This window comes from Vulpes lagopus, chromosome 9 (genome assembly GCF_018345385.1).
Source record: "Vulpes lagopus strain Blue_001 chromosome 9, ASM1834538v1, whole genome shotgun sequence".
Taxonomy (NCBI): domain Eukaryota; kingdom Metazoa; phylum Chordata; class Mammalia; order Carnivora; family Canidae; genus Vulpes; species Vulpes lagopus.
In genome coordinates, this window is record NC_054832.1 from 15,024,954 (window position 1) to 15,052,408 (window position 27,455).

At 38.3% G+C, this 27,455-nt stretch overlaps 1 protein-coding gene across 2 annotated transcripts in view; it reads right to left on the minus strand.

Annotated features, from left to right (window-relative positions):
* The window catches only part of NSMCE2 (NSE2 (MMS21) homolog, SMC5-SMC6 complex SUMO ligase), a 213,753-nt gene that overhangs the window by 86,548 nt on the left and 99,750 nt on the right, over positions 1 to 27,455 (minus strand). Inside the window, exon 5 of one of the 2 annotated variants that reach the window (XM_041768450.1) lies at positions 20,358 to 20,441. The exons of the other annotated variant lie outside the window; for it this stretch is intronic. Coding sequence (XP_041624384.1) covers positions 20,358 to 20,441 — 84 coding nt within the window. The remainder of the gene's footprint in view (positions 1 to 20,357; positions 20,442 to 27,455) is intronic. 2 annotated transcript variants of the gene reach the window in all.

A 27,455-nucleotide genomic window follows, 5' to 3' on the forward strand; every position in this document is an offset into this window, starting at 1 on the left:
CCTTCTCTTTCCTTCTAATAACCAATATAAGGCCTGGTGACAAATGCCAATTTCCTCTGCCACTTATCTCACATTTCCTTACCCTTCTAATTGAATCAACCAAAAATAGTGCTCAAAATACTTCTTGTTTTTAACATACAAATCAGTACCGTCCCTGTCTCCAGTTTCTTCTCTTGCCTTCATAATGCTACCAGATTAAACTGTTTGTATATATAAACTTTTCTTGGTATCCACTTTGGTTTGTATCAAAAGCTTCCTATAGTTTTGGTTATCACTTTTTTTTTTTAAAGATTTTTATTTATTTATTCATGAGAGACAGACAGAGAGAGAGAGAGAGAGAGAGAGAGAGAGGCAGAAGCAGGCTCCATGCAGGGAGCCTGACGTGGGATTCGATCCCGGGACTCCAGGATCACACCCCGGGCCGAATGCAGGCGCTAAACTGCTGGGCCACCCAGGGATTCCCTGGTTATCACTTTTAAGACATCAATTTCCCAGCTTAGCATTCCACTCCCTCAGCAGTTTGGCCCTGACATTGTAGTCTTACTTCTCACAATCTCTCATAAAAATACCCCATGGATGGAAGCCCCTATACATGTTTGTGCTCACTAGAGTAAGGCAACAAAGAAAACATGCTCATCTGGTCCTCAAATCAAAAGTTCACTGCCTTTATTTATAAATTGGAGTTCTTACCTGATGAAATTCCCAGGGCCACAGTAACTCCTAACATCACTCCTCCTTCTCAATAGACACCGGTGCATAAGTAATTAAAGGTATGTTTCCTTGCCCTCAACTCTCTTTACCTCTGGTAAGACTTACCTTTACGCAAAAAAAAAAAAAAACAAAAACAAAAAAACAAAATCACCACAAAACACTCCTAAGTCTATTACTGCTGTCTTTTCTTTAACCTTCCATTTTTAATCTCAAACTGCCAGTACTTTGTTTGCCACTCACCTGCTGACCCCACCAACAACAGGTATACTGGACCTGGCATTCTCAGGGATGCTTGTAAATTATTGAGAAGTAAGGCCAAGTACAGAGAAATTGGTCTGTTCTTCCCAACTAGATAGCAAGACCAACTAATTTTTTAAGCAGGACGCTTTAGAAAAACAAAATCTTCACAGAAAAAGATCATCTATACCTCCATATAGTCCTATGCACCCTCCTGCCATAGAAGGTGAACATGGGCAGTGCTTTTAATTCTTACTCATGGACTGTTCTCATTATCTAAGAATCTTCACTAAAGAGCAAAGTCTGTAGGAATTTTGAGTTTATGGGACATGATGTTAAATTCCTAGTTGCTATTCTAATCACTATGTCACTCTACAATTTGAGGGTGTTTAAAAAATAAAGTTTCTCTCCTCCAGCTCATGCAGAATTAGCTATCCTTGGGGTGCTTTGGGTTGATCAGTTGGTTAAGTGTCTGACTCTTGGTTTTGGCTCAGGTCATGGTCACAGGATTGCAAGATCGAGCCCCGTTTTGGGTTCTGCGCTGGGGTTGAGCCTGCTTAAGATTCTCTTCCTCTCTGTCCCCCTGCTTTATCTCTTTCTTAAAAAAAAAAAAAAAAAAAGAATTAGCTATACTCAGAGGTTCTTAAATTGTATCGCAGAATTTAGCTCTAAGCAAGGTAGCAATTTCAAAGTATGCCCTTGAGATAAGATTCATCCAGAAATGTTTAGAAGTCAAATAACTTAAAAACAAGAGAGGGTACCTAAGAGCCATTTATAGAAAAAAATATGTGGAAAGCTCACCCTGAGGGTAATATAGAGACTCTCAAATAACAGGGTAAAAAAGCATAAGAAAATTTAAATATTTAAAAAACAATAATAGACCAATAGATGTTCACAAAGATAATTAGGCATTTTGAGTGGGGGCATGGTTGGTCAGAAAGAGGCAGAAAGCCTTGTTTCCAGGGCAGGCTCTGCTACCTACAGGTGTATGACCCAGGGCATCTATCTGGGAGGCAGGCTGGATCCAGGGGGAAGTGACTGAGGCAGTGGCCTCAGGGGCAAAACTGAAGAGGCTACAGAGAAATTCATCAATCAGAACAAACCATATTTTAATGTGATATTCCAAACAAATGATTGTGTCATTTGCCCCCCCAAATCCATGATGAACAAAGTAGAATATTCAATTGTGACACCAATCCTGCACTTACTTCATGCTTCACACCATATGCCTTACCTTAATCCTGGCCCTGTCAGATCCTGTAAATTTTGTGTAAATATTGCACAAAATGTTATTTATCCTGATTACTGAGTTTTTGGCAGTCCCTTCACCCTTGTTCCAGCCCTCCTCCTGGTCTGAGATTTGTCATTGGTGTAAAAGTAACACTGAAAAAAACAAAATCACTTTCACAGAGTTGTTGGGAAGATCAAATGAGATGCTTACAAATGTCAAGGTACTGGAGGAAGTAAGGACATTTTTTAGTATTATTATTGCTTTAGGAAGACTTGGAAGAATCAATGAGGTGGAGAGATGGTGTAATAAAACTCTCAGAAAGTAACGTGGCTGGTTGTCTCACTTCTCTTTTCTTTCCTGTGCCAATTCTCTCTGGGCCTTTTAGTCTCTTACGAAGTTCTGAAGTGGCAAGAACAAAACAGCAAGAACAGCCTGCCCTTGCCCTGTTCTGTGCCATGCCCCACGGACAAGTGTCAGTGGGTGCAACAGACACAGATGGGACTTGGCAGAGGAGACACTCAAGGTATCTTCTTGGAATATCAATGTTATCTATTCTCTTGAGGATTATTTTTTGAAAGGAATAAGAACAGGGCACAAAATCTAAAATAAAACAGCAAAGATCAGAAAAGAAACTCCAGGCCAAAAGACCTAAGAAGATGCTCAACATCACTAATCTTGAGGGAAATGTAAATCAAAACCACAAGATACCATTTTATTTTACCTGTTGGAATGGGTACATTCAGAAAGACAAGGAATCACAAGCGTTGGTAAGGATGTGGAGCAAAAGGAACCCTGTGCCTGTGCACCACTGGCAGGAATGCAAACTGGTGCAGTCATAGTGAAAAACAATATGGAGGCTCCTCAAAAAATTAAAAATAGAAATACCAAAGGATCCAGTAATTCCAGTATTGGGTATTTACCCAAAGAAAAGAAAACACTAATTTGAAAAGATATATGCACCTCTTTGTTTACTGTAGCATTATTTACAATAACCAAGACGTGGAAGCAACCCAAATGTCCATTGATGGGTGGACAGATAAAGATGATGTGGTATATACATATATAAACAATGAAATCTTACTCAGCAATAAGAATGAGATCTTGATGTTTGTGACAACATAAATGGACCTAGAGGATATTATACTAAGTGAAATAAGTCAGAGAAAGACAAGTACTATATGATTATATTTACATATGAAATCTAAAAAACGAAATGGAACAAACAAAAAAGCAGAAACAGACCCATAAATACAGACTGATGGTTGCCAGAGGGGAAGGGAGTGGGAGGACGGGCAAAATGGGTGAATGGAAGAGGGAGATACAGGCTTCCAGTAATGGAATGAGTAAGTCATGAGAATAAAAGGTACAGCACAGGGAATACAGTCAATGGTTTGTAATAGCATCGCATGGTGACAGATGGTGGCTATACTTGAGGTGAGCAAAGCATTATGTAGAGCTGTTGAATCACTATGTTGTACCCTTGAGACTAATGTGACATTGTGTGTCAATCATACCATAGCTCAACAAAACGAAAAACTTATGAAAGAAAACAGAACAAGGAAACTTCAATGAAACTTCAAAAATGTAGCAGGGCACTTTGGGTTGGTGCTTCAGACTTCCTGGGAATAAGTCACTTTCTCTTTTAGGGTCTACTCTAAGGAGAGATCTGGAGATCCTCATCGTGGGGTATCCATCATAGTCCTAGTTATGCTTATCTATGTGTTCATTTGACAAAACCCCAGAACATCAATTATGTGCCAGACACTGGACATCTTGAGATGAATCAAGATGAATAGCCTCTGTTTTCAAGAAGCCATCTGGGATTATCACAGTATCAGAAGAACTCTATATGGTAGACGAAGGCTTTTATTTATTCAAAACATTTTTTTTTAAAAATTTTTATTTATCTATTCCTGAGAGAGAGAGAGAGAGAGAGAGAGAGAGAGTGTCAGAGACACAGGCAGAGGGAGAAGCAGGTTCCATCCTGGGAGCTCGACGTGGGACTCGATCCCGGGTCTCCAGGATCATGCCCTGGACCGAAGGCAGCACTAAACCGCTGAGCCACCTGGGCTGCCCTATTTAAAACATTTTTAGTGAGCCAGTCATTTGCCACTGTTCTAGGCACTCGGAGATAGCAATGAATAGAACACAATAATTTCTCTGTAATCTAGAGCTGGTATTTGAGAGTAATTCCTGAGTTAGTCCATTACTGGATTTGATCTAGAAAAGACTGGACCTCTTGTCTCATCTCCGACAAGGTTCATACCATCCCATCAGCATGATAGACCTAAAACCTAGCAGCACATCAAACATGAAACTAGAAGTAAATTTTTTTTTTTTTTTTTTTTTTTTTTTACTTTCCTCCTAAGATGCTCTGCAAAATGATCCAAACGGGATACATGGGCATTCCAATGTCTAAAAGAAAGGGATGCTGGAAACATTATAGGGCCAACTGGACATCACTGTACAGATCCTTAAGACACTGCAATTAAGGCAAAGATTTCTATTTGGACACTTTGAAGACAGATGCCAACTCAATCCCTTAGGCTTCTCTCTGCCCACTTAGTTTGGACACCTAACCCATACTTGTTGACTTTTTTTTTTTTCATACTTGTTGACTTAATGCAATATGTGGCTGGAATAATATTTTTGAAATAAGTTTTACCAGCTATAGATATCAATCCCCCAGCTACATCACTAGCAAGTCTCTGCCCTATGGATGGGAGGTAACATGGTTGTACATATGGAAAAAAATGGTTAAGTCTGTCCATCAGAAACACACAGATCTAGTGCAAGAGAACAATAAAAATATATTCATCCTTAATCCTGTCCAAAGAGGCAACAAAATGGTCAAAACCACTGCCACAATCACTTGTCTTTAAATAATGCCAGACAATTTTCAAATTTCTTTCAAAATTACTAATTCATTTGATTCTATCAAAGCTATGATGTAAATAGGGTGAGCAAAATTATTTCAGAGATGAGGAACCGGTCACAGAATTGGTTTCACTTAAAGTCAGACAGGTTACCAGTGAGTTTAAGGAAACAACTGGACTCCAGTTGTCATACTCATCCTATTATGCCAGCCTGTGTAGCTATTAGCATTGGGCTCCCAAGTTTCAAAGTGCCTGGCACAGAACGGGCACACAACCAGCTCTGGCTTTCTTATTTATCTCTGTTACCCCAGTATCTAGAGCAACATCTGGTGAGTTAATAAGTGAACAATGAATAGATGAATAATAATGAATGGATGAATAAGTGACTGACAAGGCTAAAGGAAGGTTTGATTCACACTTTAGGTATACAGATGACAGCTTTCATAAAATTGCAAAAAACTGACTTCACAAATGCTTTTCGCAAGTTCCTAAATGGCTTTTATAACTGCCTTACCTGGCCAGCTTTAAACCAAAGTAGATGTTTTTCCCTGATCTATCTTCAAAGCTCAGCTTTAAATTCCTTGGTTTCATAAAATAAGAACTAAGTATCTGTTCTGAGAAAATATATAGTGGTTCAGGCAAGTAAAAATTTAAATGAGTTAAGTATTGATTAAATTCCCAGAATTAAAGATACTAATAAGAGTTATATTAAAATGCCTTATGTGTGATAAATCTCCAGTGAAAGTTTAGTTGCTGCTATTTCAAAAGCCACTCAAGTCATAAACCCAGTTGCATCAGAAGACTAATAGACACAGAAACCAAACTAAAAAAGTAAAAACCAGATGCTTCCATAAACAACAAAAGCCTTAGGACATTGGATCTAGACTGCATTTGAATATTTAAGTGAAGTTCCCTGGGTGAATAAAGTTGGGGTTCAGCCTGCGTAAACTGGCTCTGCACATGATCCAGCACAAAAGTGACTGCCAATAAATGTTGCAGGATGAATCTGGATAATTCCACAGAAAAACGCAGGTAAGAACATGATTCTGTGATAACTATGGAGTACTTTGGTTGATTCACAAAACCATGATTTTCTCTCCTTCTTCAATGAAATGTAAACATCAGGATTTTCTTTTACAGAGCTACTGAATAATTTTCTCTATGGGCTCTGTTCAACACACTGTGCTCCTCTGCACACACAGAATACAATCCTTTATCTGTGGGATGGTGTGCTCATGTTTTGTCTTAAAATAGCTGTGCTGTAGGGTATAGTGGAAATTAAAGAATTAAACCATGCTAGAAGAGGAAGTGGCTCACCAAGATCCAAATCTTCATTTTAGAAAAGAAATTCAAGCCCAGAGAAAGAGTGAATTATCCCTGGTTCAACATCTAATAAGTGAAGAAGCCAGCAGGACTAGAATCCAGATATGCTGAGGAAAACCACTAGAAATGGTGGAGATGCACAAAAGTTAGTCATATGTTATATATATACGCAGACATATATCATACTTAGCTCCAATGAATCAAAGCAACCTGTCCCAAACTGTAATCACTGTTTTGCTACAGTGCTGTTTTGATGGAGTCCTGCTAGTCAGATGACTTCATCTTTAATTTTATCCTTTTGGTTCTATTCTGAAAAACGCTTTTTCAGATTATGCTAACACCAGTGACTTAGCCCAAAGAATCAGACTCTCCCAGGTGAAGTCACATGCGGAGGCCCGCTCCTTTCCACCACCTATTCTGACTTCCACAGAGAAATCTCTTCCCACATTCCTTGATTTGAAATCCAAACCAGAGACTAGTGTAGTAGGATGCATTCGAGCTTTGGTTTTGACACTGACTTTGGCCTCCAGGAAGCTGCTGACACTTTCTGGAACATTTTTAATCAATTATTTATTGAGCAACTTTCATGGCAAATATTATGTATCTGGCACTCAACTAGACACTTTACATATGGTATAACAATAACAACTAATTTTCTGAAAGTGATGGTTACTCTGGGAACTTTATGATCTTGCTGGATCCTCTCAACTTTCCCCAAAGGATAGTACAATTATTATTTCTGTTTTATAAATAAGGAAACGAAGGCTTAGTTCTCACGTAATTCTTCCTATTTTACAGTAGAGGATCCTGAGGCTTAAAGAATCCTTACCCAGAACCTGTGTAACATAACTAGCTTACCGAGTGGCTAGGAGGTGGCAGTGCCATGATTTAAACCCGTGTCCAGAGAAGTTAACCTTGAGTCCACCATGGCAGACACTGTGAGGTGCTTTCCAGATGCTCCTCAGGAATCAAACAGCCAGGATGCTTCTGGCAGCAAGTTCTCTGCTCAGCCCCCTTTGGAGACCACTTCAGTTAAGGAGTCACCTTGTCCGAAACCATGCTCCTTCTGGGAATGACTGGCATCTGATGGCTGGTCAAAGAGATATAAAGGTCTGGTCTTATGTTCTCAACTTAGGACAGCTCTGAAGGGCCATCCATCTTCAGAACTCCCTGCAGAGTCTGCTGATGCTTCTGGTTGGGATTGGATCATCAGTTTGACTTCCCCCTGCCCAAACCTGCTTTCCTTCCTTTCCCTTCCCTTCCACAAGTGTTGATCCCAAGAGCACTCCCTAGCAGACTTCTACATCCCAATCTCTAGCTCAGTCAGAACTGGCTTCCCAGAATACCCAACCTGTGGCATCTGTGTGTGTGTGTGTGTGTGTGTGTGTGTGTGTGTTTTTCCCCACTTTACCAGGTGCTGACTCCGCCACTTCATCTCTAACAGATGAGGTTGGTTTAGTTAAGCCCAGTGTAGGTTTAGCTCCATAACTGCAGTGTGGTATTACTGAAAAAAGTGAAAAGTTACAAGATCTGATTCCTATTTTTATTTTAGCCACTTACAACCAGTATGAACTTAACCCCAGAGATTCACTTTCTAGTCTGTTAAATTGGAATAACATTATCTACCCTGACTTTCTATCAGTTGTTGAAGGCATCCATTTACAAATGACAAAGCCTGTATTAATATAACCTATATTTTCATGGATCATTACTGTTAAATTTGTGAGAGGAGCAAGAGCAGCAAGGAATGAAATGCTGCTGTTCTCTAATTTGTGGAAACCTAACCAAGGCCCTTGGTACCCTACTGCAACGCCTGTGGCAGCCCTTGCCCAGAGGGAGCGGAGCCCTCATCTCAACCAGGTTCCACAATGTTACTATGAATATCGGGAGTCTGTCCCTAGGGGGTACAGGACTCTCACTTCCTCTTTACAAAACTCTGTGAGAAGGCCAGAAGTTGGCTGGGACCACTGGTCAGTTGTATCACTATAATGCCTCATATAAAAGATACGTCAGGTATTCTGTTCCAACCAAGTCACAAATAACCCTCTGGCCACCAAATCAAAGGAAATCACATCAACACTGCACATCCCCAACCTCTCTCCTTTACCCCAACCTCTCACTCCTTGGCATTTTCTCATCTGTGGCTTTTCTCATTCTTGATTCCTTTTCAGATCTTTTCTATATTGCCACTGGGAACCCTGATGTCATTATAAAAAGAAGAAAAACGAAACAAAAACCCCAAAGCAAATCATTCCCCAGCTTTACCCAGAGTGCTCAATCTCATTGCTGTAAATAAAACTTTGTTCTTCCTGGAGGCCCTGCTTCCTTCTCTGTGGAAACTGAAGATCATAGTTGAGACCACATATTTTTCCTCAGTTCTGCCAATGGAGCCTGTTAAAGGGGGAGAGGGGGAGGGCATTCTCCTGGATAAAATCAAATGACTATGCAAACAGTTACTAGTACAAAACTATGGTTTTCAACATCAACTGGGCCTTCAGGGTCTCCTATCAATCCCTCTTGCCTATTGTAAGACAATCTTTGTTTCCAATTCTCTAAAACGTTATTCTAAACAAATCACTCTCTTCAGTACAACTACTAATCCTGCTTTGCTCCCTTTTCTCAGTGGACAAATCTATTTCACAGAAAAAAATTAAGTCCATCAACTATGATCTTCAATTTCCTGCCCTACTCCTATAAAATTATGTACAACTATAACCATCCTTACTACATTCCTCCTATCTCAAAGGACTGCCCTTGGCTCGATACCCTTCTGTCTCCAAGTGGATGTTACTGCACGAATCCTATCTTCTTATTCTTCTCTTCAACCTCTTCCTTCTACCGCCATGAATAGCTTGGATTATAAAAGCATTTACATATTTCCCACCTACCCCACCTTCTCATGCTCTGTGCTCTTCTCCAGCTAGTCTCCATTCCAGTGGCTGTTTCATCTGTATATACTTTCTACCCTCCCACTCACTTGTCCATTGGGACCTGGCTTTGTCTAAAGTCAGAAATGACTTCTCATCTATGCCTATTTTACTGGCCTGGTTGTTTCCATTTGACATAAAGGATTTACTGCCTACTTGAAACTACTTTTTTGGTTCCCAAGTCAACTCCTTCTTGGTTCTCCTGGAACTTCTTGCATGTTTCTTTTCCATCTCTTTTATGGGTTTCTTCTCCTTTGGTCATCTTTTAAATGTCAGGGTCCTATTCCCAGAATTTTATCTTCCGACCTCTTCTCATTCTTCTCCTTGGGGAACTGATCCAGTAATAATTCTAGTTGCCACTTTTGTGACAATACTTGTCCCAAATGTTTATTTATATCTTAAATTTCCTCTCATGTTTTACTTCTACTCTTTTTTTTTGCTCCCTTCTGGTGGTACTAGCATCGAGCCAGTCACCAACTAGAAATCTAAGTCTTCTTTCACTTTGTCCTTTCTCTCCAGTTAGTTACTAAATATTTTCTCCTATTACCACCTAAATGCTTTCCTCTTAACCTCCCTAATATTTCTCGAATGTATTTTCGTTTTCTGCTCCCCAGCACTGCAATTAATTCAGGTCTTCATTGTCCTGGCCTGAACTACCACAATGGTCATCTAACTAACTGATCTTCCTGCTTCCAGTTTTAACACCCTCAAAATCCACTTTCCCCACAGTCAGGTGAAGGATCTAAAACACAAATGGGATCAGATTGCTCCATCCAATAATACCTGTGACCACAACAAAAACATCGAACTGTCTGACTACAATATACCTCCACTTGGCATTCAAGGACCTCCAGGACTCAAACCCTGCTGTCTCTGGTTAGATCAATCATTACTTCATATCTCTGGCTTTATGCTCCAGCAACTCCTAAGTGCTCCTAATTTCTCATGCACATCATGCTGCTTCCTGCCTCTGCTTCTGATTATACTTGTTCCTTCTGTCCAGAACATCTCACCCTTGCTCCCTCCACTTGGCTCTTACTCAAGACTCAAGTTCACTTGTCCGAATCTGAAGATTAGCTGCCTCTCCTCAGTGTTCCTGTGATACCCAGTACATACCATTGCCATCATAATTCTACAATGCTTTAAGATTGCTTGTTTATGTGACTATCTCCTTGCTCTGGTGACACAACTTTGTGGCCTAACACAATAGTCACTTATTTTGCTCAGGAATCTGCAATTTGGGCAGGGCTCAGTGCGCATGGCTTGTCTCTACTCCACACAGTGTCAGCTGGTACAGCTCTCCCAGAGCTGGAAAATCTACTTCCAAGATGACTCACTCCCTGTGCTGACAAGCAGGTGCTAGCTGTTAACCTCTCTGCCTGTGTCTTTCCACATGGCAGTTTAGGCTTCTTCCATAGTGTGGTAGCTAAGTTCCAAGTGCAAGTATTCCCAAGAATAGGAAGTAGAAGCTGCTTGTTTCTTAAGGCCTAGGCCCAGAAACTGGTAGTTTCTAAGTAGAAACTGACTAGACCTCTGCCATAGTCTCCTTTTGGACGAGCACAGAGTCCAGATTCAAGGGGAGGGGGTGATGTCCCATCAAGTGATGGGAGGAGTGTCAAAGAATTTTGGGAGCCTTATTTTAAAACCTTCACCTTTCTCTATTGGGGTGTGTGAGCTCTTCTAGGACACACAGACATGGCATGGATGTGCTGAGTGAATGGGTTCATTCCTGGACTACTGTCTACACAGAACTTTGGTCTCCATCAGTCATTTGTATCACGGAGATTCTATTCCAGACAAGTCAGCCACATTGATTAGTAAATGGATTAAGCTCCAAAGGAAATTAAGAGTTAAAGTCGCACAGCATTTTAGAAATGGGAGGGTTTGGGGAGGTTCAGTCAGTTAAACATTGGACTCTTGATAGATTTCGGCTCAGGTCATGATCCCAGAGTCATGAGATGGAGCCCTGGGTCGTGCTCCATGCTCAGCCTGCAGTCTGCTTGTCCCTCTCCCTCCCCTCAATTAAAAGAAAGAGAAAGAAAGAAAGAAAGAAAGAAAGAAAGAAAGAAAGAAAGAAAGAAAGAAAGAAAAGAAAGAAGAAAGAAAATCTTAAAAAAGAGGATTTTATGAGCTAATTACATCCTTCATTTTGCCAAATAAAACACAAAACAAACCAAATCTGAGGCACACGGATAAAAAACAGCAAAGAATCTATGTTTCAGTTATATAAAAAATAACAATGATTCAGAATTTGTTATGTATAGGAAGTACATACTATTTACTTCCTTAGCCTTTCCTTTTTAAAGCAGACATTACTTACTTTTACAAATTGGGCCCCTTTTACAGCTATAGTTGTAATTTAATTATTTGAGGATGCACTACATGTCTTGGTAAAATGTTTTGTGGCACACTGATGACTCAAATACTATGCACTGACACGCATCTAGCCATTAAATAGAATATGAAAGAATGCATAAGACCTTAGTAATCACACATCTTTACACACAACTGAATCATGAATGTGAAGAGAGGTATCTGAGTTTGAATTATTAAATGTAATTATTAAAACTAAAGGAAATGAAATAATTTGACATTAGTAAGGATCAGATTGTAAGCCAAATTCCAAAAGGTAAATCTGGACTAAATAAAAAACTAATAATAAATTAATTTGCTGAATTCAGAGAGATACCTAATTATAGCTTTAGAAGCACACACTTAAATGGACCTGAAAATATTTAATCTCTTCTAGGTTTTCTGAGAAGCTTCTAAAACAATAGATAATCTTAAAAAAAAAAAATGGTGGGATTTGTAAATTAACTGAATACATCGTAGCATTTTACCAAGAAAGTACAAACAGTTTTCTCCCCAAAAGGGAACTTTTTCCTCAGGATTCTTCTTGTATGGTGGAACATTTAGGAAATGTAATTTCCTACATGCCATAATTACCTTGTAAATCAGACTGCCTAGATGACTTCATTTTAGGTAATCTGGAGGAAGGGCATATTAATTTAGCAATTCTATACGAGAAGTCAGATGGGATGCTGCTTTTACAAGACAAACCATGAGGGATATTTATAACATGATTTGTACGGCCTACCCAATGTTTATGCAGCTACTACTTTTTATCCAATATAACATCTGAGACATTGAAAAACCCCTTATAACAGATCAGAGATTAAGTAACTAGTAAAACAAACAAACAAAAATCCTTCTTAAACTCAGTGTCCTAACCGAAGTCTGCTTCTCCTTCTGGGGTCTTTGTCTTGTAGTGAAGGTATAGTGTAGTATTCTGTAGGGAAAAAAAGACTTTAGACCATAGGCCTAAGTTCAAATCTTAGCTCTGACACTTTGTCCCTGTCAGATCTGAGGCAACTGATTTGTCATTGCTTAAAAAGCCAGTTTCTTTATCTGAAAAGTGGGGTTAATAACTTTCAAGTAGTGGTAAAGATGAAATCAGCTAATTAATTAAAATAACTATCACAATGTCAACACATAACAGGCTCTCAATAACTGGTTCTGTCTTCTGTACAGCTTCAGCTGGAAATTTGGAAATAACATTGTTCCCTAGTACTTCCTTGAGCTCCTTATCTACTTGGGCACCAAATGCTACTGATTCTACTCAAAGAACTATCAGCCCTTGCATTGTGTGAAAGACTGAAGTTTCTTCTCTTTGCACTGGCAAAAAAAAAAAAAAAAAAAAAAAAATCACATCTTCCTATTGAAGTCCATAATATAATTTTCCACCATGTCAAATCCCTCGGGAAAATTTGTTTGCTTAAATGTTTCTTAAATTCATTTCTGGGCATTTTATGTATTATGTCACTATTGAGAATAAGACTATTTGCTTGTTTATTTTGTCCCCCCCACCATTATACTTTCTAAACGGTATGGCTGGTATAGAGGGTAGCTACTGACATTTGTCTATTTTGTCCTCTAGCTGACTATTTTATTCCACTGCTAATTATTTTAACTTTTAACATTTTTACTATTAAAATTTGAATATACATATAAAGAAAAACCTAAATCACTGGTAGTCTCACCATCAAAGGTAACCACTCTTAATAGCTGTGTATATATATATCCCTTTAGATTCTTTTCCATATGGCATTATCATAGATGTATTATATTTTATAAGAATGAGATATTGTACATGCTGTTTTATTGTAACATACATATACACTTAGTATATGTAGGCTAATATTAATGTTATAATCAACATTGTTATCAGCTGTCAACATAAGTCTCATATCAGGATTCAGATTGATTTAAAATATAAAAACTAATAAATGGCTGAAAGAGACATGACAAAATAAATGAAAATCAAAAGAAATAAGAGCTATAATAATTTCAGACAAACCTGAATTCGTGAGAATAAAAGTGAAAAAAAGTAGGGTATTTTTTCATTAATAAGTACCCACTTACAAAAAGGAAGTAATAGATATTTTACGCTATGAACATTTCCACATTTCCTACTAACAGAGAAACATTAAACTTATTTTTAAAAACAGAAGGATAAATAGAAATTCAATGGCATCATGAGACTGTAACAGTATTTCTGTCCTTTTAAGGTTAATTAAAATAAGAGGGCTAGGAAGATCTGGGAGGATACAGAAAGGTGTGCTGTTTTTGAAAAATACCTTCTGAACATCGTAACATTCCCACACCAATATAAGCACACGTGTAGACAGAGTTTCCTTGGTGTTTTTAAAGTATATGCCACCTTTAAAAAAAACTTAAAAACCCCATACTTAAAATAAACAATGGCAGATATTGTGTGTGTGTGTGTGGGGGGGGAATTTGCTTAAACGTGTTGCTTCATAAGCACTGAGTTTTCTTGCTTGATGCAATCTTCTGCCTCCTAGCCTCAGTGGTGTGGGAAAGAGAAGGGCATACAGGCCACATGGAGCACACTGCCTTACTTTCAGGATCACAAGTGGGAGAAAAATCAGCCTTGCAAATACATCTTGATGAAAGGAGTGACATTCAAAGTCCATTCATTTGCTTTGGGGTAAACAGGGAAATATTTTACTCAAAAATTCTTCAGGGTGATTTTTCTGGGAGTTATTTTGGCAACTGAATGAAATCTGAATTCCAAACACTCCTCACAAAGATCTTCTCACAGACTGGATGTAGGTGAAAAAAGCATCCTTCACAGGCTCCCATGGGATCTTTAAGCTGATTTGGGAAGCCATCATCCAAATTTACTAGGATAGATTAAGTTAAATTTCTCCCCTCCTTGAATTCATCTTCAGAAACCTGTTTTCTGAGAACTTTAGTAAGTCAGAAAATTAAGAGATATGTTTGGTACCACATAAGGGTTAGGATAATGGACTCTGGCACCAGAGTGGGTTTGAATCCCAGCTCTGCCAATTATGAGCTGGGTGCCCTAGGGCAAGCTAGAGACCTTTCTGTGCCTGTGAGCCTTACCTGTAAAATTCGTAAAATTCTACCTGTAACTAATTCAGATGACTGTTTTGAGGACTACAGGCAAAGCATCAGGATACTATCTAGCACACAGGAAGCACTCCAGAAACGTTGGTCTTACTGGTACAGCTGGACTTATGTATCAAGTAATGATGTTGGGTAGACCCCTGGATATTTCAGTTCTTCCCAGATGAAACCTTCAAATAAATCTTACAAACATGTTATTCTTTGCTAAATGTTTGCAAGTTTGAAGGAGCTGTTTTTGTCCTTACCGTCCTGAAGCGATGCAACGTTATCCTTTAGGTCATAAATCTTTCCAAGCACTTTTACTTCTGACATGATTGAAAAGGTCTAACAGAATGTAATGTAGTATAAGTAGTCACTGTTTATCTCTTCCCACAGTTTCATTTCAATTTTTAACACTGAACTCAATTCATCTGGAATATATTTTAATGTAAATTATAAACTTGGGATTTAAAATAGAGTCATAAAACATTAGCCAATGGTTCCAAAAATTTTTCTGGAATAGGCCAACTTTTCCCTACTGATTTGAAATTGATCATATGTCAACTGTTACACTAAGCACATACAAGGTTTTATCTACTTATTGTTGTTCTCCCACTGGAAATAACTTTCACAAAGAAAGGGAGTTGGTTACTTTGGTTCACTGATGGATCACCAGAGTACTGCTTGGCTCAAAGGAAGGAAAAAGGCTTTCCTCTTTGGGTCCCTCAATGTGATTACTATACAACTGATTTTCTAATGACAAGCAAATGCTACGTTACTGAAACAAATCCGAACTGATCATATTTTCCACTTCTTTCAATATGCTCCTAGATTTCATTTGCTAATATTTGACTGATGATTTCAAACCTTTAGTCGTAAGTGACATGTCCTTAACTTTGAAGAGAAAGAAAAAACACAAAATTTGGTCATAGCCATTCTAGCTTCATAAAATAAACAGGAACATTTTCCATATTTTTCCATGCTTTGAAGTAGAATAGAAAGCAGAGGAAATACCTGCTCCTTTAAGATTTGACAGAATTTACTGAGAAATATGTCTAGAATTTGTACTTTTGGGGGAGGGAGTCTTTCTTTTAATCGTATTCTTGTCAATTTTAGCCGTTTAGAGTCAATTTGTTAAAAAAAAATTATTTCTGGTCATTCATTTTGTAGGTTAAATTTATTGTCTTAGGGTTAAAAATATTACCCTATCAAATATATTTTTTCAAATACATTTTTTACAAAATCTCTGTATCTACGGTTATATACTTTTTTTTTTTTTTTTTTAGAGGTGTGACTCTGGATCATATTATGGTTGGATTTTTTAAAAAACTAATTTGAATACTTGTCTTCTGACAGAATCAGGGAGTTATTGTGTGGTAATGAATATGTTGTTTGAATTTAAGCTATATTTAGCTTTTTATGCTTCCAAATTGTTTTCTCCATATCACCTTCTCCTGTCCCTTAGCCAATTAAGAAAATTTTCAACCCGTTTCCACACTAGTACTGCTTAACTTAGAATTTTCTTCAACCTCTATTTCTTTACAGAAGCCAACAGTAAGACAGCACTGAGGCTCCTTGAAGTCCACCTTCCTTCTGCCTGCCTAACTGTTGATGCATTTTATAATTGAGGGTTCTCGTTATTATTGGTCTTTTAATTTTTTGAGGAATTATTTATTGTTAGCATTATGGCTTATGCCTGTATTAACAACTATTATTCATAAGTAATTTCATACCACTTAAAAAATACTCTATTATGATTTCTTCCCCTATTGGGCTCTTTATTCTAATTATTTGGTTGGCTCTAGATCTCTGTGCATTTTTGTTTTCTGGGACAAGTACATGAATGGGATGCTTTGCAAGCTGTTCAATGTCAAAGATGATCTTTTTGTTGCTCTTTCAAGAAATGATGCCTCAGCTGGCTGTAAAATCTGAGTAACAGCACAGTCCCTCTAATGTCTAACGTGCGTCTCCACTGCTTTTCACATATGATGTTAGTAGGTAACTGGGTACAAATTTATTCTCCTTCTTTTGTGGACATCTCCCTCACTCCATCCTATCCCACCTCCACACATCTGGATACTTAAATACATTTTTAAAGTATAAATTTGAAAGAGAATTTTTCATCATTCTTTTTAATACCTGCTTTATTGACATATAATTCATACAGCATAAAATTTCATTAGCCACCTCTGAGCCTTTTGATGTGAAGATTCATGATTCCTTTTAGCTAAAGCGGTGGTGAACATGTGAGGTTTAATGTGTAAGCTCAGGTTACCATCTTGAACCAGAAGTCTATCCAGTACATCCTGAAGCTGACTGTTGCTGCCACGATGCTACTCCTCCCTTCTGTCTTTTGGGCTCCATCTTGGAACATCCTTTACATTCTTTATACTCTTTGGCTTTCTCATCAAATTCCTCTTCTTTCTCCATAGTTTTGGCAGGTCCAAATGTCAGCCCCCTCCTCTCATTCTACATACTCTTCCTATCATCTCTATCAGTGATTCTCTGGCCCCTCCCTGAATACTGTTTATATAGAAACTTCCTCCCATCAGCAACATCTGTCATTAAGCACGGTGACTCTCAACTACAGGGATATCCTGAAATCTCTGGAGGGGCATTTACAGCTTGAGGAAGCACTTCTGCCCAGGGACTTTGGTCTGAGACTCATCTGTTCCATCTCTGGTGAACAGCACCATCATCCACCGAGCTGTCTGCTCCAGAAGCCTAGAAGTCATCACCACTAGACTTGAGGACAGAGATAGTGTCTCGTCTACTTCACTATCATTCATCAGGATGTACTGGAGAGGCTCCTGGTTCAAGATCGTAACCTGAGCTTACATATTAATCCTCACATCCTCGCTAAACGGAATCATGAATCAAAGGGCTCATGGGTGGCCAGCAAAAAAAAGAAGAGGTCCCTAATACACAGCAGCACCACAAATATTTGTTGAAGGAATAAATGCAATCACTAAATTCTGTGGTTTCCAATTCATTTTCTTTCTGCTCATCCTCTTCCTTTCATCCATAGTCAGTACTTTAGTTAAAATCACTATTATTGTCTGCCTGGCTTACTGCCAAAGTCTGCCAGCCTCCAATCCTGCTTCTCTCAACTCTCCAGGCTATAGTCACTTATCGTCCTTGCAGACCAGTTCTTATCCTCTCAACTTAAGGCCTTTTAAAATCAAATCTGAATTTCTCAACATGACATACAAGTCAATAATGTCCTTGGCTTTGTACACAGCATTCCTTCTACTTGGGAGAATAATTCAGGTATCATTGTAAGGAGAATTTCTTGATGCCCCAAAGCTGAATTAAATATTCATCTGATGTGTTCCCCAAAGTATCCCATATTTCCCCTACTACTGCATCTATTCTGTATTGTAATTGTCTGTTTGTCTGTCTCCTCAACTACACTGGAAATTTTGATGGGTGGGTCACTATCCTTTTCACAGTATCTCCGTGCCCTGCATAATTCTGGCACAGAGTAGGCATTTAATGTGTATCTGGTGAATGAATGTATTTTCAAATCCCACAAATGACCACGAAAGTTGAGATCTTTGGAATTCCATCATGGGAGAGGGATTCTGAATCCAGTTGAGATCCATAAACAGACCTTAGAAGTGCATGAACACCAGAGAATTGTGCCCAATATTTTATGTGTATATGCATTTGTTGAGGGTAATTTTTAGACTGTCTGAACAGTCAATCCTAGAAATTCAAGAAACGCTTATTAGAATGATTCTAGAGTGTATTACAAACTAACAAAAACAATGTAGATACGTGCACACAACATACAGACAAACACAGGGATTGACCTCAAGACATCGAGCTGTAGGGTAAACTTTTACTGCAAAGGGACAAGAGTCAGAGAGTCAGAAGGCTGCAGGAAAGCTGAATGAAAACACATGCCAGAAAAGAACTCAGAGAGAAAAGAAACTTCTATCTCCTTGGCCATTTTACACAGGGTCCTCATGCCGTCAGTGTGTGAAAGGGGGGCTTCCATAAAAAAGGCATGCCAGTATCTGAAGAGATGTGTGTTAATTTTGAAAACTGAAAACTTCAGCTTGCCATAATGCTACCCAAATTCAGCGACGTTCTGTTCCACAACCAGGTTGTCTTTTCAGTTCTGGCTAGTGAATCTCTATCTAGACTCTGACCGTCAGCAGAAGGAAAGAGAAAAAGGAAGAGACAGGCAGTGGGCTGGGCTTATGACAAGGGAGGGGCAGGAAGAGAGGGTCACACACTCATTATTTCTCAGGGGACCCTCTTTCCCCCGCTCACTCTACTCCTTTATTCACAGTACAGTTTATGTACTTCCCTATTTGTAGGAATCTTGATAACATACCAGTCACTTTGGTGAAATAAGATGTATGTAAATTATGAAAAATAAAAGTAGTTTTGAAAGTTGTTTTTTGTTCTTTAAATAAATGTGGACCATGTGCATCCTCTCCCCATTTAATTAAACATTTAATAAAGGAAGGGGATATGATCTTTCTTTTTTTTGGTAAGTTCTCACATCAGCATATAATACTCCCAGGTTTGCTTTTGAAAATGCTAACTTTCGTCTAAGAGGTTGTACTAATCCACAAAGGTAGGACAGGTATCTCAGAGTGGTGATAGGCTTGGTTGTTTTGTGTTCCAATGCCACCTGGCTAACTTTCATTACTGTGGAGTCCATAGAGTGGCTACTGCTCTTACATCTAAGATGTCTCTGGCTGTGAAACAAACCTTGCTTACAGGGGGATGGAAACTGGACCCTGTCCTCATGAACATCATCTTTCATCCAAAGAAAATGAAAGCCCATTTGGTGAACTGGGCCAAAAGAACTCATGAATTCATTAATTAATTAGCATCTAGGTAATCAGGAATGGTCCACAGCTACCTGTCTAGCAACACAGCCCCTTATCATTTAATGTCAACACACAAGAACAGCTCTGTCATGATGTACAGATAAGGGTCTCATGAATTTATTATACATACTAATAATCCAATTGTGTCTAATTCTGCTGCAGAGCTCCAATTGTAGAAATGAACAGAATTGTGAATGTTAAGAAAAAAAGGGGGGGTTTAAAAACCAAGTCTACAAAAACATCTTTTTAAGATTCTATTTTAATCTATCTGGAATTTCTGTGAGGTTTTAATTCTCTCATAAAAATATATTATTTTAAATAGTAGTGACAACTGAGGATTGCTCTGGGTAAATTCCTGATAAATTTATAGTGAGATTTAGTGGTCAGTTATTCTGGCTGGAAGCTGGGGTGAAAGGGGAAGAACAGAAGAAAGGGGAAAACTGTAACTTAGTAAAGTCCCCTCCCATCTGACAGTGTCATATTTGAGGTAGTATTCACGTAGAGAAAAAATTCCGGAATTCACTTAAGACTTGTAATAGGTTTTGTCCTGTTATCTACTTTGATATCCGTCTTAGCAAGAAATTGCTGTTAACAATTTATTGAAATCCGGTCTGAGTTCCGTTATATTCATAGATGAGCTGAACGTGTCACTGGGAACCTGTGCTGTATTTTTCCCATAGCAGCGTGTGTGATTTGAAATGCTTTCAAATGCTACTGGGGCTGTTTTGAAGAAAGAGAGAAAGATGAGAACGGAAGAAAAAAATTCTATAACCTCGTTCATTGCCTGCTCTACGTGCATCCTTATCCTTAATCTTGTCGACCTCATTGTGTCCTCCATCTTCTTTAGGTTTCGCTGCTGCAAGAGAGACCCAGATTAGGAGGTGACTTGAGAATGATGCCAGGATCAATGTGGACAATGAGATGAGAGCCAGAGTGAAGCCAGAAGAGGCTGAGAAGCCAGAATTGGAAATGAGTCGTCAGAGATCCTCATGATATGGCATCTACAATATATACTCCATCCCTCTATACAGGTGTGAACTTTGCCACCAAACAAGTAATACTCACCCAAAAGAAAGGAGTCTACCCTCAATGAGATAATATTTGGTACTCTCTAACTGAAATGTGCACATTATGAAGATGTTCTTAATAGGTTACTTCTGGGAAGAATTATTCTGGTGACGTGTGGAATGGAAAGGCAACATGAAGCATGATGACATGGATGGGCATCACCTGGGAAATCCAGCAGTCCGCTCCAACAGATGCCCTCAAGGTAGCATTTACCTTGATGAGCCTCATAGACTCTGATACCCGTCTCTTTGGACCCAGGAATGCAGACTCATGCTAACAAAACTCACAAGACACTGATGTATAAAAAAACAACAAAAAAAGGCGACTTTATTATTTACAGTGAACAACAGAACAATCAGGCTACTGAATGTCCATCAGCCTGATAGTGAATTATCTCCTTGGGAAGGCAAATTACCAGAAGGAAGCTTGGTGGGCATGGAAGCAGAGCAAGTGGAGTTAATTACACAGGATTCCAGCACAAAATAGCATGAAGCTCTGCAGCTTTCTACAACAGGATTATCTGCCTGCCAGGCAGGCTGGATGCTTGCCTCAACCTGGCAGGTACTACTGGTCAGACACTGCTTTGTTGGGTATCACAACAATCAAACTGATTGCTTTTCTTTTTCTCTGTTTTAGAGACAGAGAAAATGCTCTTCTGATGGAAATTTTATATGTTTGGGTATTTTTAAGATGCCAGTACCCTGAAAGATAGTCAAATCTTACTGTCAAGCAGTCTTTATGTTTCTTAGGATCACACTGGCTCTCTTGGATTTAATCTATTAGATGTTCATTTCTTAGTTTAATTTCAGAGAATATTTTCATTTTCCTGCTTTCTGAGATCGAAAGGGGCACCACATGGGGGACTCCACATTTGCCTACAGGTTCCACAAAGTGTCAGTTAAATTCAAATCAACCTGTATTCACTGTGCCAACTTTATGCCCACTGCTGTCCCAGGTACAAAGTAATATTCAAAAGAGCCTCTAAAGAAATGTTGTATCTACTGGATGCTTACAGACTTTTGCTCTTTTTTAAGGTACAAGAAATATAAAGATAAGCACAACACTGTCTTGTTCCCTTTAAGAGCTCCAGTCTAACAAAAGAACAAGGTAAGTGTTGAAAAAAAAAAAAAAGGTGCTGTGCCAAAGGTATGAAGCATGGCAGTGGCAGTACCTTTTATATTTATGGGCAGAGACAGAAGCCACATCTTTCAGTAAGTCTGACTTTAAAAAAAGAAAAAAAAATCCTAAATAACAATGATTACTTAAAATTTAACAACAGTGAAGCACAGAGTATAGGTTCCTTCCTTTCTACTTCCCCACCCCATTCTACCTTTCAAGGTTGCCCTCAGTAGTTTGGTCAATACTCTTCTAGATCTTTTCTATATATGTAAAACACACACACATACGCTCATGCGCACGTACTTGCAGCCCCAAACATATGTACTTATACATGTACAGTAAACATAAATTTATATATTATATCAACATGTAAAACATATATTACACATCCCATTTATGTAATACACATGCACACATCCATTTATGTTATATACACATAGATCATACTATATATATTGTTTTATAACTTGTTCTTCTACATTTAATCCTTTGTTGTCAATTATAATAACGTGTATATAGAAAATTATACAAAAAAAAATATGCTATTTAGAAACTAAATTTCCCTGGAGATCTCCCACCAGGTCAATAAATAGAAAATCCCAAGTACCCTAGAAACTCCCTGCATTCATCCCCCCACCAAATCATCATGCTGAATTTTATGTTAATCATTTTCTAGCTTTCTGTACAGTTCTACTACCTATAAGGCAGGCAAAGCTCAAATTTGCATGTACTGGCAAATGCCCTCAGGGCTACAGCACCTTGGTTCTTAAAGCTTCCATAGACTCTCACTGTTCCTTAGATTTCCTTTGATTTTCAGCTCTCTGCTGCTCTGAGGATGTTTTCTTATACATATTCAGCAGTTTGGATGGTTTTCAGCAAAAGGATCATTCAAATAACCCGATGGGCCGTATTTCCAGTAAGAGAAATCTATGCCACTTTTCAATTTCTTCCTGTGTTACAGTTGTACATATAAATGTAGATTCTGACCTACTAGATCCTAATCCTTAGGGGTTTTGAGAAGCAAACAGTCTTAATTTTCCACAGCACAGTGAAATATGCAATAAATGCAACGAGGAGCAAAAAGCAAAGGAATGGACATGAAAATGAATATATGATTACTCCTGCTCTTGAGGGGTTGTTGGTTTCTTTTTTTAAAGATAGATAAGAATGTAGATGCATAAAATGATCTGACATAAAACAATGAAGAAAGAAATAAAGCAATATGTTTAAATGAAATCACTTCCACTCACCAACATTTAAAGATTTCCAAGATCTATTGTCAAGTGAAAAAAGAAAGTTGTAGGATGGTGTCTGTGTAGAAAATGGATCTATCTGTATGTATCTCTCACATGTGTAAATAGGTGTGTGTGTGTGTGTCTACATGCCACACACATTCTTGTTTATGCACAGAAATATGACTATAAAGACATGTAATAGTGGTTCCTTCTATGAACTGGGTTTGGGAAACCAGGAGTTATCTTTTCACTTTTAAATACCCTATGTAATTATTTTTACATGAAGCAATGTATTACTTTTATAGTTAAGGGAGAAAATTTTAAATTACATTCAAGGGTAAACATAACTGACAAAGGAAATCAAGAAGAAAAAACAGTCAAGAAGACATAAATTACTGAAGAAAGTTTCTTCATAAAGGTAGGACTTGGGGCACCTGGGTGGCTCAGTCGGTTAAGTGCCTGCCTTCAGCATCGGGCTCCCTCCTCAGCAGGGAGGTTGCTTCTCTCTCTCCCTCTGCCTTTCCTCCTTGCTTGTGCTCTCTCTCTCAAATAAGTAAATAAAATTTAAAAAAAAAAAAAAAAAGGTAGGACTTGAAATGGGCCCCATAGGGCTTGGAGAATTCACAGAGAGGACAGGGTTGAGGGGAAGCGGGTGACATGGACAAGAGCTGTGTCTGAACAGATGTTAGGGAAGAGATGAGAATGGTAACTAAGGAGGACCATAAGGAAGCTCGTCTGGCTAAAACTAACTCCAGTTTACACTGAGAGATACAATAAAATGGACGTAGCAGAGCGATAGCACAAAGAGTGAAATGTCATCAATACTAAGAGTTTATCACTGGTTTGATTTGAAACAGAAGTTATAACAGGTTACTTCAACAAGGTAGTAATATAAGATAATACTAACTTCATGGAGCAGTTTGTGCAGAATGAAATCAAATGTGAAAAATCCCTAGTAATCTGTAAAGTGATTGATCAGCAATTTAAGATTTATTAGGCAAGAGTTAAATTTTTAGGGAGATTAGCATGATATTTTGGTACAGAATGAACAACAGGGGCAGATAGACTGCAAGGAGATTCCTTAGCAACATAAAACATAAGAGTTTGCCCAGTTTTCACAACCTGAAATATGTGGATAATTATTCTGCCTTTCAGGTTTGTTAGGGATTAAATGCACATAAAATGGCATGGTCACAAAATATTAGTTCATTTCTTCTCAACTATTATTATAGTTCAGATGTACGTTGAAAAGGTCAGAATGGATGCCCTGGTCACAGGAATGAAAAGGATAAAACCAGAGGTGCCTGGGTGGCTGACTCTAGATTTTGGCTCAGGTTACAATCCCAGGCTCATGGGATCAAGCCCAGTGTTAGGCTCCGTGCTCAGCAGGGAGCCTGCTTGAGGATTCTCTCTCCCTCTCCTTCTGTCCCCCTCCCCTCCTCTGGAATAAACAAATAGTCTTTAAAGAATGAAAAATATAAAAGATAAAGACAGAGATTTTTTCTAAATAAATAACCTATAGGGATCTATTTCTTAGATGAAGGGAATGAAAGAGGAAAAGATGATTTCTAGGTTTCCAGCAGGGGAATCTGGTGGAATGGTAATATCCCAGACAGAAATCTACCCAGATTGGTGATTTATAACATCTTTGGAATCAGGACACTCACACCACATGACTTTCACCTCCTCAATCTGGCATTCCTGACCCACAACCCATCCCACTTGGGTTTGGGGTAACCTCCTTATATTAGTACAAATATGTCTTGAAATATTTTAAAATAAAGTACACTTATATTTATTTTATTTTGGAAAAAAATTTCAAGGATACATTAAAAACCTCAAGACAATGGAGACATGCAAAGTCACTGGCTACTTATCTATTGCAATGGGCAAAACTTAGCAGTATCTTATTAAAAATGAAAATGAGCTTTTGACGTTTCAGGAAGAAAAATTCCACATAATTCATACATAAAATATTTGGTAGAATTAAACATCTTTACAGTTTAAAATTATTTGTATTTATATCATATTAAGGCCTGAATCACAAAATTATGAAACCAAAAAAAGATCAATAAAAAAATAATAACATAAGTGCTATTTTAAAATTCTTAAATTTTAGTTTTATTTATAGTATTTTAAAAATTCTTTTCTTTGGGATGCCTGCATGGCTTAGTGGTTGAGCATCTGCCTTTGGCTCAGGTCATGATCCCGGGATCCTGGGATCAAGTCCCACATCAGGCTCCACAGAGGAAGCCTGCTTTTCCCTCTGCCTATGTCTCTGGCTCTCTCTCTCTCTCTGTCTCTCTCTGTGTCTCTAATGAATAAATAAAATCTTTAAAAAAAAAATTCTTTTCTTCTAAGTGGACTATGACTTCTGAGGTCCATGTTACAACCCTGGCTGTAGTCTTAAAACAGAGTTTATTAGAGCTTTACAATATTCCAGAAGTCTCAGTTGGTTATACTTTGTTGCCTCGCTAAAAGTCAAAGGCTTGAGGACTATTACATGACACAAAAGAAAAATTCAAAAAGCTAAAAAGTAATCTATCCCACTTCAGACTCTGCTTTTCTGTAAGGTCACATCTTTGCAAAAGATGACAAAGTTGGCAATTGTGTAACTGAGCCTCCAGAACTAGTTACAACTCTGGAATGTGATCATGTTTTGCAATATACTTGGTCACCATCATATGAAAATCTTGGGAAATAATATATCTTGTTTACCTGCTAGTTCCTGTCAGAGAACAACTCATTTAAAAGACTGTTAAGAAAAGTTCTATATACTTTAGGGGTGCCTGGGTGGCTCAGTCAGTTAAGTGTCTGGCTCTTAGTTTTGGCTCAGGTCATCTCAGGGTTGTGAGATTGAGCCCCGCATCAGGTTCCACACTCAGTGGAGAGTTTGCTTGGGCACTTCTTTCCCTCTGTCTTTCCCCAATGCACTCATATTTTCTCTCTTTCTCTCCCCCAAATAAGGAAATCTTTAAAAAAAAGAAAGAAAAGAAAAAGTTCTACATACTTGAAAAGGTTAAAAAAAAAAAGTGGGGGGGAGGGGAAGGAGGAGGAGAAAAGAAATCCATTATTCTTTCACAGTAAGATGGGAAGGAAAGGTAGGAGAGGATGCAGATAAACAAAATTGGCTATAAATAGTCAACCGTTTGTGAAAGGTAGGAGGAGTACATAGTAGTCTATCTTCTACTGTGCCTTCAGACTGAGCCTCTCTAAATGTGCCACTATGGCATGGGGATTATTTTGAGCTGAAGACAATCAAGGCCTAGAAGAGTCAGCTTTTTACCTCCCACTTAACTGACTCCAACAATTTAAATAGAGGGCCTGGTCCCGGAAGAGAACTATCTATCACCAGAGAGAACTACAAAGAGTGTGAGCTAGGTGGGGTAAGCTGGGGGGAGCTGATACAGCCTACTTGTTCAAAGTCCTCTCTGTGTCCCACAGTCTCTGCAAAGTATGACAAACATTTATTTGTTTACCAAATATCGGCCCTTCCATCTCCCTATGAATTTGTCTTCCTCTCCCTTGAAGCCTCAGACTCCTGGTACCTTCTCTTTGGCTCAGGATGATATATAAGCCTTAACTGCCTGTGTCTGAGCCTCTCATGACTTTCTGGGGCTCCTGTACCTATGCAATTAAATTTGTTCTTCTCCTGTTTAAACCTTTCATTCTCCTGTTAATCTTACTCAATTTAATGAATATACCAGCTCAAAGAAACTAGAAGGGTAGAGGAAAAAAATCCCCCCCCACCGTACCTACTTTGTATGTTGAACATTTCATGATAAAAAGTTTAAAAAAGGCATACAACCAATTTTTCAAGACTGTCTCTTAACTCTGTATCTAAAAAGGCCCATCATAGTATTATAACAGAACAACAAAAAAAATGCCATCTTGAGAACACTGTGTTAAGATTTCCAGAGTTCCTGAGGCTTATCTGCCCAACAATAAAAATTATGCTAGACAATAAGCTGATTATGCTCACAACACTTGTATAAAGTATTTTCACATACATTATCTCAACTGATCTTCACAATAACATTGTGAGATCTGGTGGTTAACATTCTAATTCGTGAAAAAGAAGTATGAGGCTCAGAGGAATTAAGTGATTTTCATTTATGCACTCATTCATTCATTCCACAAACATTTACTGAACACCTCATATATGTCAGGCGGATCTATTGTAGGTATTAGGAATTAAGAGACAAATTGTGAAAATGTGATTCCTTCTTTCAAGAGGTACATAGTCTAGTAGAGGGGACAGATTTATACACAGAATGACATGAAGATGTGATACATACTACAATGAAGTGTTTTTAAAAAAATTTTTAACCATGATCTGCAGTAAGAAATACATTTTACCTTACAACCTAGTGTACAGAACTTATGTTTAAATGAATGCAAGTTTTATGAAATGACACTCTTCCTATGCATGATGCATGTGGTATTTT